General features: G+C 42.9%; 1 protein-coding gene across 1 annotated transcript in view; it reads right to left on the reverse strand.

The window, feature by feature from the left end:
- IL17REL (interleukin 17 receptor E like) overlaps window positions 1–13562 on the reverse strand; it is a 600388-nt gene that overhangs the window by 425507 nt on the left and 161319 nt on the right. Inside the window, exon 4 of the mRNA XM_069229705.1 lies at window positions 7458–7567. Within this exon, the coding sequence (XP_069085806.1) occupies window positions 7458–7567 (110 nt within the window). The remainder of the gene's footprint in view (window positions 1–7457; window positions 7568–13562) is intronic.

Genomic DNA, 13562 nt, shown 5'->3' on the forward strand with positions numbered 1-13562 from the left:
CTCCTCTCATGCTTTCGTGAAATAGACGAGCCCAATTTAATTGAAAGTATGGATATTGTGAGGGTCTTACTTGAACAAAGTATGGGTAGGAGCAAGGCAGAGGTTTGGTTCTCTTCCAAAGCTATTGTGAAATTAATCTTGGTTAATTGTGCCCAGTTCCAACGGAGGGGTATAGATGTTATCCCAGTCAGGGAGAAGTCAATGTACTCTGGTGGGCAGTCTACTACTCATTGATTAGATTTTTCAAACTCACTCGTAAATTCTCCCACCTCAGGAGAAAGTGTGTATGTTTCTTGATATCAAGGTATAAGGGTAGTGAATGTCTTGGAAGGACCTAAATCTCAGGCCTATGGTCCCAATCAAGAAAACTGGAATTGGTTAGCCGGGGCTCTGAACAGACCTAAATCTAGGGAGAAGCTAACTCAGCCATGTTACTAGCCCTGGCCTTTCCTTGGCCTCCTGGAATGCCGCAGGTCTAGTAAAAGATCAATGTAAATTACATGTTTTGTGTTCATTGATGATCGATTTGATTTGAATTCAAGAGACCTGGTGTTCAATTGAGTTGTCATGTCTGGGTTACACGGTTTGAAGCAAAAACGCACTCCCTTCAAAAAAAGGGTGTGCTTAAGGGGGCATTGCCATTCTTTTAAGTGACAGATATAATTGGGAATATGACTGCCTCCCCGACTCTTCAAATTTTTGTCAAATAGTACGAGTACAAGTTTGGGGGGATAAGGGTGGGAAACTGCACCTAACTATTGTAAGCGCATACATCCCCCCCCTAAAAGGAATCAGACATTAATTTACAATAACTTTTTTCATGAATTCGTGCCATAAAAACTCCTGGTAATTTAATTTTAATGTGGGACCTAAATTGTAAAGTTTCTAACACCACGCTTTATTCCTTCAGTGACAAAGATAGGGAAAAAGCGCTGAACATCCATCCTATCATGTTCCCTCCTAGAATTAGGACAGATAAAAGAGGATTAATCTTTTTGAATGGTTTGAGGGCCTGCAGTTGTATTATTTTGAATGGGCGTTTCAGTATGGATTCACCCACAGCCCCCACCCATAAGTCGGTTAAGAATAACCCTATTATAGACTACATCTGTGCTTCATACAATATAGCACTAAAAGGTGAGGATATGGTTGTATAAGACACCTTATACAGTGATCATTAAATCTTAAGGCTTACTTTGAATTTGAAGTTAGGGGCCACAGACTCAGGGTCTATAAAAGGCACAAACCGTAGAATCAATGGAAAAAATAGGAGAATGTCTTGGACGACAGTTAAAATTGTATCAATTAATCCATTACTGGAAAACATTGTGGGATATATGGAGGTGTGGGGGAAAGATGTTCTAATACATTTTTCCAACTTAATAAAACACATTACATTGCGTAAGCAGCCTGAGCGCAATATAACTAGAGTGAAAAAAAGTAAACTTCCTATTCTGAACCTGAGCAGAGTAATAAATAAGCTAGTACGGCAACAATTGGAACTCAAGTCTAAGGAAATGAATAGGAAAGTAACAAAACTTAAGAGAAAAAGATTGCGGCTGAAACTGGCAATCCGAAGAAAAGAAGAGGACCATAAATGTATTGCACTGAGGGAAGCGGCCATAAAGAGAAACCCCAGAAAAGTTTGGGCTATTGTCTCAGAGGGGTGTAGAAAATGTAAAATCTTAGCCGCCCCTCATAGCAGAGGAAGATTGGAAATTTTATATTCAAGATCTTTACGCTGAAAACCAGGGCGTTGACCCAGGGAGAAAGGTGTTAGCATCAATCAGAGGGGGAGAAATGGATAATACTGGTGCTCCAACAGTGGCGGAATTAAAGGGCATCTTAACATCAACGCACTCTTCAGGTGCTATGGGCCTCAATTAGGTTCCAATGACCCTAATTAAAAGGGAGCCTTTGCTTTGGGCAAAACTACTCCAACCAGTATTTGGCTCCTGTTATGCCCAAGGCAACATCCCGGAATCATGGACGGGTAGAATAAGTCTTCCTTTGCATAAAAAGGGAGACAGAAAATACCATCAAATTACAGACAAATCGCCCTATTAGATGCAACTGGAAAGCTATTTGCAAAAGGCATTTTATTGCAATTGACTGATTAGGTAGAGGAAAATGGTATTCTACTAGTGAAACAGGCAGGCTTCAGAAAGGCCCATAATATCTTAGATAATATCCTGATTATGCAAATTATCATTGATAAGTATGTCCAGACTAGGGGAGGTGTACTGTATGCGCCATTTATTGATTACTCTACAGCATTTGACAGAGTGGATAGGGGAATACTGTGGAAGAAACTCCAAGATTTAGGGGTCCCACCTGGTCTCCTGCGATTGGTGATTGCCCTACACTCATCGACCTGGTGCAAAATCTTAATGGGTGGAGAACAGGGATTGTCTTCAAATGTTTTAACAATGAACTGCCTGAAACAAGGTTGCTTACTGGCCCCATTGCTTTTTTCCCCATTATATACATGCCCTTCCCATAAGTCTCCGGAACTCTTTTGGCAATGCCCCTGTGGTGGGGGGCTGGCCAATCGTGTGCTTAGTGTACGAGGATGACATAGTAGTGTACGATCTTACCCCAAAAGGCCTAATTCTATGCTTGGCCACCTTAAAAACCTATTCTGCAGAGCACTACTTGAGAATCAACACAACAAAGTCTCAGGTGGTTTGCTTCTCCGGGAAGAAAAACAGAAGGAAACCCTTTTCCCCTTGGGTTCTGGGTCAATACAAGCTGGAACAGCAAGATTCAAACCAGTTTTTGGGTAAGAACTTTTCAGCTTCAACAAAAGAACAAGACCACATTTGTCATAATACTAATAAGGCTCTTTCACTTGCCCAAGGTCTGTCGGCTTTTTATAAGGCAAATGGTAAACGTCACTTCCTACACTTTTTATCTGCCTATCAGGTCAAGATTCCAGTGACTCTCTTATACGCGATAGAATGTATTGAACTAACCAAATGGGATTTTCTTAATAAGACAGAGGGCCGCATTCTGAGACGCATAGTCTCCTGCACTCATGCAGTCTTAGGGGCAGCATTACAACTTGAATTTGGCATTAAGAACATCTTTGCGCAAGGCCTTGCAGCAGTGATAATGGCGCATAACCTCATGCATAGCGAGGAATCTACACTGAGAAACCTGGCCTATGGTGAGATCTTTAACAATCTGAGAGAAAAATCTGTTTTTTTTTAGAAACTACATCAAAGCTACTTGCCTTTTAGAGCTAGACTTGGACCTCTGTCCTTCAATTCCCTATGTATTCTTAAACATTTTTTTGAAGGAAGCAACATGGTCCAAAGGCTTTTCGTTGGACCAGGATGCGTGTCGCCAAAGAAGAGGTCTAGAGAAGTTTACTAACTCTGTAACTATGAAAGTGGTGCAACCCTATTTGACCTGGAATCTACACCAAGGGGTAAGGCGATTGTGTATCCTGCTTAGACCTAATAGAATACCCCTCAGAGATCTTACTTCTAGGTGGGATGACTCTACTAACACTTGTCAAGGTGGGGTACAGACTCTTACACAAATTTTGTCTGTCTGTCCTACAGGATTTGTTACATTTTTTCAATCATTTTTGCAAATATTTTGAATCCTCATGTTTTATAAAGTGTACTATTTTATTATGTATTTATATGTTTTGCCCCTTCTTAGAAATGTGTACTATTTTATGTTGAACTAACATGATTTTGTATTTCTACTCATGCGGATCTCTTAGGAGTTCCAAAAATATTTGATGTGATTTGAATCTGCATTTCATTTTATCTACCCAATGTAATTGTTGGGGAAGAAAACATATCAATAAAACATGCTATACTGGATTTGAGAGAGCAGGATATCTACAAGTTAAAACTGTGACTTGGGGAATACTTACATGTGCTTTGGCCTATGATTTTGGAATATGGCTTGCACAAACTGTGAGTTACAACTACATGTGCATTTCAACTGTGCAGGCATGCTATAAATATAGTAGTGAATAAAGGTCTAAATGTTTTAAAACCACAAGAGAAAAAGTAGGAGTTAAGGATTTGGAGAATCAGCTGGAATTTTAATAAACAGATATCCTGGTAAAACTAACAGGGGCGGCTCCTCTACAATGTTAAAGGAGCTTCAACCCCCTGGCCAAGAGCCAGGAGATGAAAAATTAAACAATATTTTAATATTGCTTTATTTTTCATCAGCTGGCTCAGCCAGCAGTACAGGTAGGCACGGGGCTCGGTCACAGGACGGGGGAGGAGGGTCAAATGCACTTGTAACTGGCCCCCTCGGCCATTAGATCCTAGTCTACAGTAAGTAGGATACTTTCTCCATTAATGGGCAAATATTGTTTTCATTTTAAGGTTTGGTTTATGATCCTACAATGATGTCTGGGATTCTTATGAGTTCTTCCTCCTCTATTCCTTCCTGTCCGTTAGGGTAACTTCCTTTCCTCCTCCTTCTTCTTCTCCAAATGTGGTGGTTTTGGCAGTGTACGTCACCTCAGTGGAACAGGAAAAGGACATAAGGAGTCAGGTAAGTGCTTTTTGGGAAGGGACCTTTATCGTGTTGAAATACTGCTTGGTGCTCTCCCGTGCATCTCCAGTGTTGTTGGGGTAGTGAATTATTCATGCTTTGTTAAGTGGTTCTGGCTCCTTTCCCCTCTTTTCCCCCACCTTTTTCTCTCCCTTTCCTGCCCCTAGGAGGGGCCGTACCTTGTTCAGCTGACGTGGAACGCAGCTGGGAGTGTGTGCCTGTTGTCCCCCTGGTATCGTTCCTCTCTTCCTCTCACTCAGGCCTCTCTGCTCCCATTCTCCTTGCTCCTCGCCTCTGCTTTCTTGGAGACCTCGCTCCTCTCCTCCACTCTCCTGCAGGCCTCGCTCCTCATCCTGCTGCTCCCACTGTCCTCGTTCCTTGTCTCTGTTTTTTCGCTCCCCCTTGTGCTCTCTCCAGCGTCCTCGTACTCACCGTCTTTAACCCGGAAGTTGTAAAAACATCTGGGTGGTGTTCTCTCTGCGGGTACCCCAGGGAACTGAGTAGGCAGGCCCTCCTCTGCAGCATTGTCCATGACGTCTCCTCCGGCCCCGGTTTCCCGGCCACAGCATCTACGTGTGAAATGTGTTTGGCCAGCCATCTCAGGCCCCCTTCACCCAAGAGTATGCCCTGCACCAGAACCCGATGCCAAAAGACACCACTGCACCTGAGCCCGAGGTGAAGTAGGCCAACAGTGTTCCTATACGCCCTAGGATCTCAGGGGTTGAGCCCCTCTGTGGGTTCCCCCGAACCGTCCCTCAAGTTCTTGCTTACAGCCTCTTTCTGATCGGACTGATCTGCAATGAAGTTAATTTGACACCTGACACCGTAACATACCTCTGCACCTGGACACCCCAGAGCCCCTGGAGGTGAACTGTTGCAGCGACCTTGGACCTTGCCCCATACTTGCCTCAAGTCCAGAAGAACAGTTCTGTAAGTCATTGCTAACTATCCACATGCAGTGTCTGTTTCTTTCTCATAGGGTAACAAAAGGGAGCCTGAGGCTGAAAAGCACCCAGACGTCTCAGTGCCTCCTGAAGTGACCTGTTGGTGATGCTTTGGGCCTTGCCCCATACTTACCTAGCTCCAGAAGAACAGTCCTGTAAGTCATTGCTAAGTGCCCGAATACAGTAAAAGTTTTCTTTTCCAATAGGATATCTTTAGGGCACCCAATGCCGAAAAGCATTTCTGCACCCGCAACCCCCAGTAACTCCTGAAGTGCCCCATACTTCCCTTAACTCCAGAAGATGGGTCCTGTAAGCCGCTGCTAAGTATCCATATGCCGCATATGTTCTTCCCCACAGGATAACATTAGCACTCCAAATATTGCACTGTCTACTTTTAAATTTAAAAACTGTTAAAATTCATAACGCAAAAAGTACTCAACCGATTCTGATGATCTTGGTATCAAAATTTACATAAAAGTATGTGTTATTTTTATAAATTGGTGTCAGATCTCTTTATTGAGTGCGTGTCTCACTTACTGTCTTTGTGTGTACAATACTGCTTAGCACTACCCTATGATACACCTAACTGCTTGCCCACACTACCACAAAAGAGAACACACAGTGTACCTCATTTTGGTCCACTATATGAAGAGCCAGCTTCCTACATCTTGAAGTACACAACTTTGTCATGGGTGCAAGATAGACAAGCCCAGTCCTTTATGGTTCTTCTCATGTCACAAACAGTAGGTCGGGTCCTCTTCTGATCTTCCCGAGGTCCAGAAGTGTTCTGAAATAAGTGCCTAGAGAAGCCACAACCACACCTGGCATGTGCTCCTGGGCACACCCTAAACCTTTTGTGTGAAAGTTCCCTGGGGTAACCCACCTCACTTTGTATATTTTCGAGATGGCAGAAATCTTCAGCCACACTAAAATTGGTCTTTGATGGCTGTCTGTGAGTGTGTGTGTAGTGTACCATGGTAATGCTATTGCCCCCCCAACATCTAAAACTAAAATCCAGTTTGGAGCAGCCACTGTGTCCTCAATGAACTCAGATGCAGAAGTCTAGTAGGATAAAGGTGGGTTTTCCAGCAACCAGATAGTGAAGGAAAAAAGCATTGTTTTGGTATCCTGTTTCCATCCTTTTATGTGTGCCCAAATGTTATATGTAAACCACCAGTACACCTTTCAATAAGGATTTGACATTCAGGCTGGGGTTGACACTGTATTGTCAAAAAGAGGCCTGGTGTGATTGAAGCCTCTCTGGCTGGGAGGACAAAAGATGGACCCTGCCCAGGCTTCAGCTATAAACTTGCCAGTGACAGTGGAAGTCTCTTTGAAGGTGCCCAAGTGTTATATGTAAAACCATGCCAGACCCGTCAAGCAGGATTTGACATTGTAAAGTTAAAAAAGACTCTTACAGCCTCACCCTGCATATTCTTTTAAGTTCAGAGGGGGCATCTCTACCCATGCAGGTCACCATATTGTTTGCTCCAGCAAGGCACTCCACACCCATTGACACCTATTCAAATGCTAATTATTGGCTGGCAGAATTGGGGTAGCAAATGCAAATGGGTCTCAAACGGCTTTAGGAAGGGAAAAGATAATTTTGTAAAAGTACATTTTCCTATATATTTATCAAAAATCTGACTTTATTAAATCAGATTTTTAATAACTAATAAAAATAGCTGTTTAATTATTTTTAGCTGCTTTCTAACTGAAGTTGGCATTATTAAACGTAATAATGAAACATAGCGCTTTCCTATGGGACAACCAGCCACACTACAGTAAGAATAGCTTATGGGGCTCTTCACTTTAAGGACGTTTAACATTAAATTCTTGCATGTCTTACTTTAAAATGGAATTAATAGAAATTGGTCTTCTGATTGGCAGAATTACACACCCTGGTCAAGCAGGAACCACAATGCTAGTCAGACAATTTAGAGTTAGAAAAGGACAACAACAAATATGAATATGGAAATGTACCTTATGTCCGTTGGACTTCATGGTTTCATTTCTGGACAGCCTCACACTCACACATTGGCTGTGAGATGTGTCCAGTGTCAGTGAGCAAATCTCAACCCCTCGAATGCTTTCTAAACAAAATGAAAAGTTTTCAAGTTATTAAAACTCTGCTTAGCAGTAATGGTTTCTATATAATGTTATCAGTAATGTATTGTAATTCTGGAAACTATAATTATTCCAAAGCAAAGTCAGATGTTAGAGTAGACAAATTATGTGAATTCTGCATAAGCAGAAGATACTAGTTATTCTCTTATTCTAGACTGTGAGTTAAATTCCAATCTCTGTGCAAAAAGGAGTTTGAAAAGGAATCACAAATCCAAGTAGTGCCATATTCATTGCAGGCCCACAGGATTTTACTGAAAGAGTTTACCAGCAAAAGCCTGGTGACATTTTTCTGGAGAAAATTCATGGAAGAAAGTCAAAGCGTGCAAAGATTTGTGTGGGAAATACAGATTACTCATGCTATGCCAAATTTCCTGTCAAAAACCACATCCAGTGAACACCCTATCCTAAAAGCTCTTATGGGCGTCCATAGTGGATTAAAATCCAGAGGTGGTACATACTATTATTGTACTGAGTATTATTGTTCGCTTGTACATAAATAAGGCACATTCATCAGATCAGATTAGGTAGAAAAGTATTATGATAGCTCCCCACCACTATGGAAACTAAAAAACAAACTAACATATTCCATTCTATTTTTTATTTGTTGTCAGCCTATCCGTCCATAACAATTACACACTATAAATACCAATCCATCGTAACACTGTAAAAATCACATTAGATAAAACATCTCAATAAAAAACTACTCTTGGCATCTTTGGTTTGACGTGTGCCAAAGTGCACCCAATTTACCCTACATTATCATAAACATGATTTATAACAATAATTTACATAGCACACTTAATAAATTCTTAAAAGACATTATATATCTAGAAATTAGATAACTTATTCTGGCACTAATCATTTGGGGCCTTACGGTGCCAACCACCAGTTTGATTGCGGCCCAGGACCTATCCCCATTTTACAGCAGCCTGCACCCGCTTCTCAAGATGATAACAGCTATGGGACGATGCAAGCAATTATACTTGTGCCAACTGCAGGTGCATTGATAAACGTAACTTCCAAGCCTCCAGTATATAAGTTGAGACCTTCGTCACAATATGTTTTTCATCTGATCGCATACATAACAATTCCGCTTCTTTGCACTTCCTGACTCCGTATGATCTAAAGAGTGGACGTAAGTACTAACATATTCATTGGATGATGTTATAAGTGATGTCATCAATGCTGTCTTTTGAGATGTCATCAGTGATGGTATCAATGATGATTTAGAACATGTCATGAGTGATGTAATATGTGAGGTCATAAGCAGTGCACGGCAGGAGCGCAAGATGTAGTTAGCTGTGCTAGCTATAACTAATGAATTTCTGTGTTTTTTAGGTTAAAAAAGTTAATGTTGTTACTGAAATAATCACCTAACTATAATGTTACTTTAACCTTTGTTTTTTCAATGAATATCTAAGTTTTTTTTAAACAAAAAATACTTGTTTACCACACCTAACTATAACCTTACTTTATTCTTTGTTTTTTCAGTGAATTTCTAGGGATTTTTCAATGTGAAGTAATATTTTATTACCATGCATAAAGCCAAGCATGGCAGAAGACTGCGTATGGTGGTGGGATTGGTAAAAAACCCACCCAGAGGCAGCCAACTTCACCCCCGCACACAGCCAACCCCAAGCTGCACACAGCTTTTCATCACAGGTAGGTTGGGGTTGGCCGTATGGCCTAGCTGTGCTGGACTCCGTTAGGCAGCCATCAAAAGGCAGCCATCAAGAGACAGCCAACCCCAGAATTAGTCTTGCAGCCAGGCCCTGCTTCCAACTCCCTATAGGCAGCAGACCCCCTTGGCTGTGCACTCTCAGGAGTTGGCCACAGGGCTTGGTCCGCCTCCAGGCCCTGTGGCCAAACCCCAGCAAGATATTAACCACACTTCATGCACAGCATTTGACTGAATGTTCCTTGAGCGTCTTCATACAGAAATCAGTGACAAAATGAATCCTTGTATAGAGGAGACAATGAGGCTACAGCCAAAGAGTTGAATCTACACCAAACAAGGGTAATTCCTCTTAATTATATGGAATAAGTGCTTGGAGTGAGTGATTCTTTGGTGGAGATGTTCTCATATACCTCAGAATCAAGATTGTGCCATCAAAATCTTTGGACGAACACGCTCAGGCCAATTTGGTAAGTTGAGCTGTCCATCAGCATGGAAAATGGCAGAAAGACCATTGAAGTCTACTAATGTGGAAGGGGCGGGGCCAACAAGTGGAGCCTGCAGGTGAATTTGTACATTTGCATACTCAGCAGTAATTAAAAGGGAGAACCATGGACTCTGGTGAGTTATAGTTACCTTAGACCACAAGTTGTAGTTACTTGAGATAACTCTAACTATAGCAGCTGAATTTCTATGGTTTTGTGTATGTAAAATCTGAACCTAACTATAACATCCATGTAACCTTTGTTTTTTTCAGTGAATTTCTATGTTTTTTTTCAAATTTCTATTTCCAAACTATAACGTCCCTGTAACCTCTGTTTGTTCAGTGAATTACTAGGGTGTGTTTAACATTAAGATAATCATCACAATGCACAGTGGGGGGTGGGGGGGATGCAGGGAATGGCCTGGCATTCTGCTGCCTCCCCCGGATGATCTCAGCTCCTGCCCCCTCCTCCTTGACGTTCATGTCAAAAACTGTGCCCCTTCTCCCTCATTACAGTCCTGTGTGGCTGTTTTTCTGCCACTGTCCTTCCCGCCTGTTCTGAACAGTAAGCTTGCTGCCCCATCCACCTCCTCCCTACCCTCTGTTGTCCGAGGCCATGCACCAGCCCCTTCCCTCCTGCCCTTCATGGTCTGATGTGCTACCACTACCCTCCATTTAGCTTGATATTTCTGCCCACTCCTCTTGCCCTCTGTTGATGCATTCTATGCCCCATAATTGCCCTCCTGCTTAAACTTCGTGGTTAGCTTGCTGCCCCTACTCTCCTTCCCACTGACCTCTGATGTTTGTGTGCATGCCCCTGCTGTCTCCTTTTTGCCCACCATGTTCCAAGGACGTGCCACTGCCCCTCCTATCTACTCTGAGTGTTCTGTTGAGCTTCCACTGTGCCCCTCTCACATGCCTAGCATGGTCAGATGGCTGCTGAACCCCCCTGCCAACTCCATCCTGCCTGTCCAAGTTCCATGCCCCTATCCCATCCGTCCTGTCCTCCATGGACCATTTTGCTGCCATTCCCTTCTGCCCTGTATGCTCTGTTGTGTTGCAAGTGCTCCTCCTGCCTGCATGGTCTCTTGTGAAACCCCTTCCCCTGCTCTCTCTTGTCTGTGTCCAGCACCCTACCCCTCCTTTCTGTCCTCCATAGTCCTTTATGCATGCCCCTGCCCCCTCTGTCTTGTCCATGACAGCTGTGCAGCCATTAACCCTCCTGCTTGTCATCCATGGTATTCTGTGCTGTCACAGCCCCTCCCATCTGCCGTGTGGTCAGCTTACTGTCCCTGATGCCATCCCACCTTCCCTCCATTGTCTGTGTGTATGCCATTATAGTCTCACTGTTGCCATCCCTGGTGTGTTGTGTTTCCGGGGCCCATCCCACCTGCCCTCCATGGTCAGCTTGCCACTCCTGCCCTGGTCCCTTGCACCCTGGCCCCCTTTTTTTGAAGTGCAGACCCCTATCCCCCTCTGACATATGGACTCTTGTTCTCTAATGAGATTACTGGATTTGAGGCAGCAGCACTTCTGTGTTGTAGGCAACTGAGTCACTCCTACACACCCTCTCAGCTTACTAGCTGTGCCTCACCAAAACCCAACCGGTATAGGTGATTTGTTGGAGCCTTGCATGGACTCTGAAGACCCCTCAGGGAAATTGTGGTGGAAACAATTCTTATCCTTTTTCTCTACATACAAGTCTCTTAGACAGACATAGGCAAGAAAAGAGATGCAGAACAGTTTTCAATACCTTTATTGAAATGACTGCAATTTACGATAAACTGCATGAACTGCAATGATTAGGATAATGAGGAACAACAAAATCATGGTTATGTGAAAATTATAGATGTGAATATAAACAACCCCAATGTATTGTCATAACATGAACATACAATTTTTACCTAAAAGCCTAATCTCTAGCCCCTAAGTGAGACCATGGTGATGTAAGCCAAATCTGTTCATACAGTGGCCATGAGAAGTACACCTCACCCTTGTTACCTTGGTACAAGTTAAGGCCGTCCGTCCCCAGATCCGGATCCATGGAGACACAAAGGCTGAGGTCTACCAAAAACCGGCATACAACATTGGATGGAAATTCTGGCTGCAACCCCCTCTAATGCTCTCTGTTCTACAAGATGTTTTTATAGTGGACATGTTTATGTTCATGCACGGACGTCTGATGCAGGTATGTACCTAAGTGCTGGACTGCTTATGCAGTCTTGGGGCCAGAAATACAAAATATTATTCTGTGTGCCTTGCATTCTGTTCTTGAAATCCTGGAGAAAAGAACATGATGCAAAGGATGTCATCCAGAGCACTGATAATGACGCTTTCGCAAAATAACCGTTGATAATGAAATTAAAACAATGCCACTAATGAAGCAATAATATAACATGAATAAAATTGAATACAGAGAATGAATACTGAATAAAAGGGCGCAGGCTGAAAGCCTAAGCTAAGCTATCACTGAGCCCAAACAACTAACTAAAATGGACCCACAACACTCCTTCCTGCCTCGTCTGGTCCGTAGTTGGGCCCCTGCCCCCTCCCTCCTGCCCTTCATGGTCCTCTCTGTCTGGTATGGCCAGTTTGCTGCCCTTGCCTCTTCCCCTTGCTCTCTGGTGTCCATGATCATGGCCCTGGTCCCTCCCTATTGCTTTCCATGGTCCGTTGTGCTGCACTGCCATCCCGCTTGCCCTGTATGGTGTATTGTGCTGCTGCAAACCCTGTCGCCTACCCTGGAAGGTCAGTTTGGAGTCCCTGCCCATCTCCCTTCTGCACTCTGTTATCCAATGTACCATACTTGCCAACATTTTGAACTTGGTAGGAGGGAGATTTTGAAAACAAAACCTAGGAAATTGATTTTCTCCCTTGACTTATTTTGAAAAACAGGAGATTTTAGGCAGGAGTCAGATAAAATAAAGCCCTTTTGGGCTTAAAAACATCAGGAGTCTCCTGTCTGAATTGGGTCTGTTGGCATCCATGGTTGTACTCCCACTGCCTCTTCCTTCTGCCCTCAAAGGTCTGTTATATTGCTACAGCTTCTCTTGCCTGTCGTGCATGGTTGTTTTATTGCCCCTGCCCTCCACTGTCAAATGTGCTACCACTACCCCTACCACCTGCCCATCGTGGTCAACTTGCTGCCCCTGCACTCTCCTCCCTGCCCTCAACTATCATAGTCCGTGCCCTTGACCTCTGCTTCCGAACAGTATTCTAATGAACAACTAGATTGCTAACGTTCTATGATTGTTATAAAAGTGTGGCACATCAGATGTCATCTTGATACAATCAAAAATGTGATATCTAAAGCATTTCCTTCAGAAATTATAAAAATTAGAAGTTTTCATTCTCATAGAAATTATGGTTAATACTTTAAAAAAACTAAAATGAGGAAATATTACCTGAGTTCTCAAAAAGTGGCAAAGCACTTTTGTATTATTTGCTATTTTGGGAGTTCAGCTGATCACTTAATTATATGTTACACTTAGAGGACAGGATGTAGTGTTATGGCCAGAGCTGCAGACTTTGTAACCAGGGAACCAGGTTTGACTTTCGGCCTCAGCTTGACATCCTGTGATTCTAGGCAAGTCACTTAATCACCCCATGCCTAAAACCAAAAAGAACTTGTCCTTTTGTAATATAACTGATACTCATGCAAAGCAGTCAAATACCTTTGAGTTAAGTCTGTGCTATAAAAAGACAAAAGAATTTAAGTTCTTTGCACACTTTTGTCATTGGACTATACTTGGGCTACAGTTGGGTGAAATATGTGCTTCATTTCAACTCTTTTTTCTCTGGT

Source organism: Pleurodeles waltl, chromosome 4_1, assembly GCF_031143425.1.
Source record: "Pleurodeles waltl isolate 20211129_DDA chromosome 4_1, aPleWal1.hap1.20221129, whole genome shotgun sequence".
In the NCBI taxonomy this organism is placed as follows: Eukaryota; Metazoa; Chordata; class Amphibia; order Caudata; family Salamandridae; genus Pleurodeles; species Pleurodeles waltl.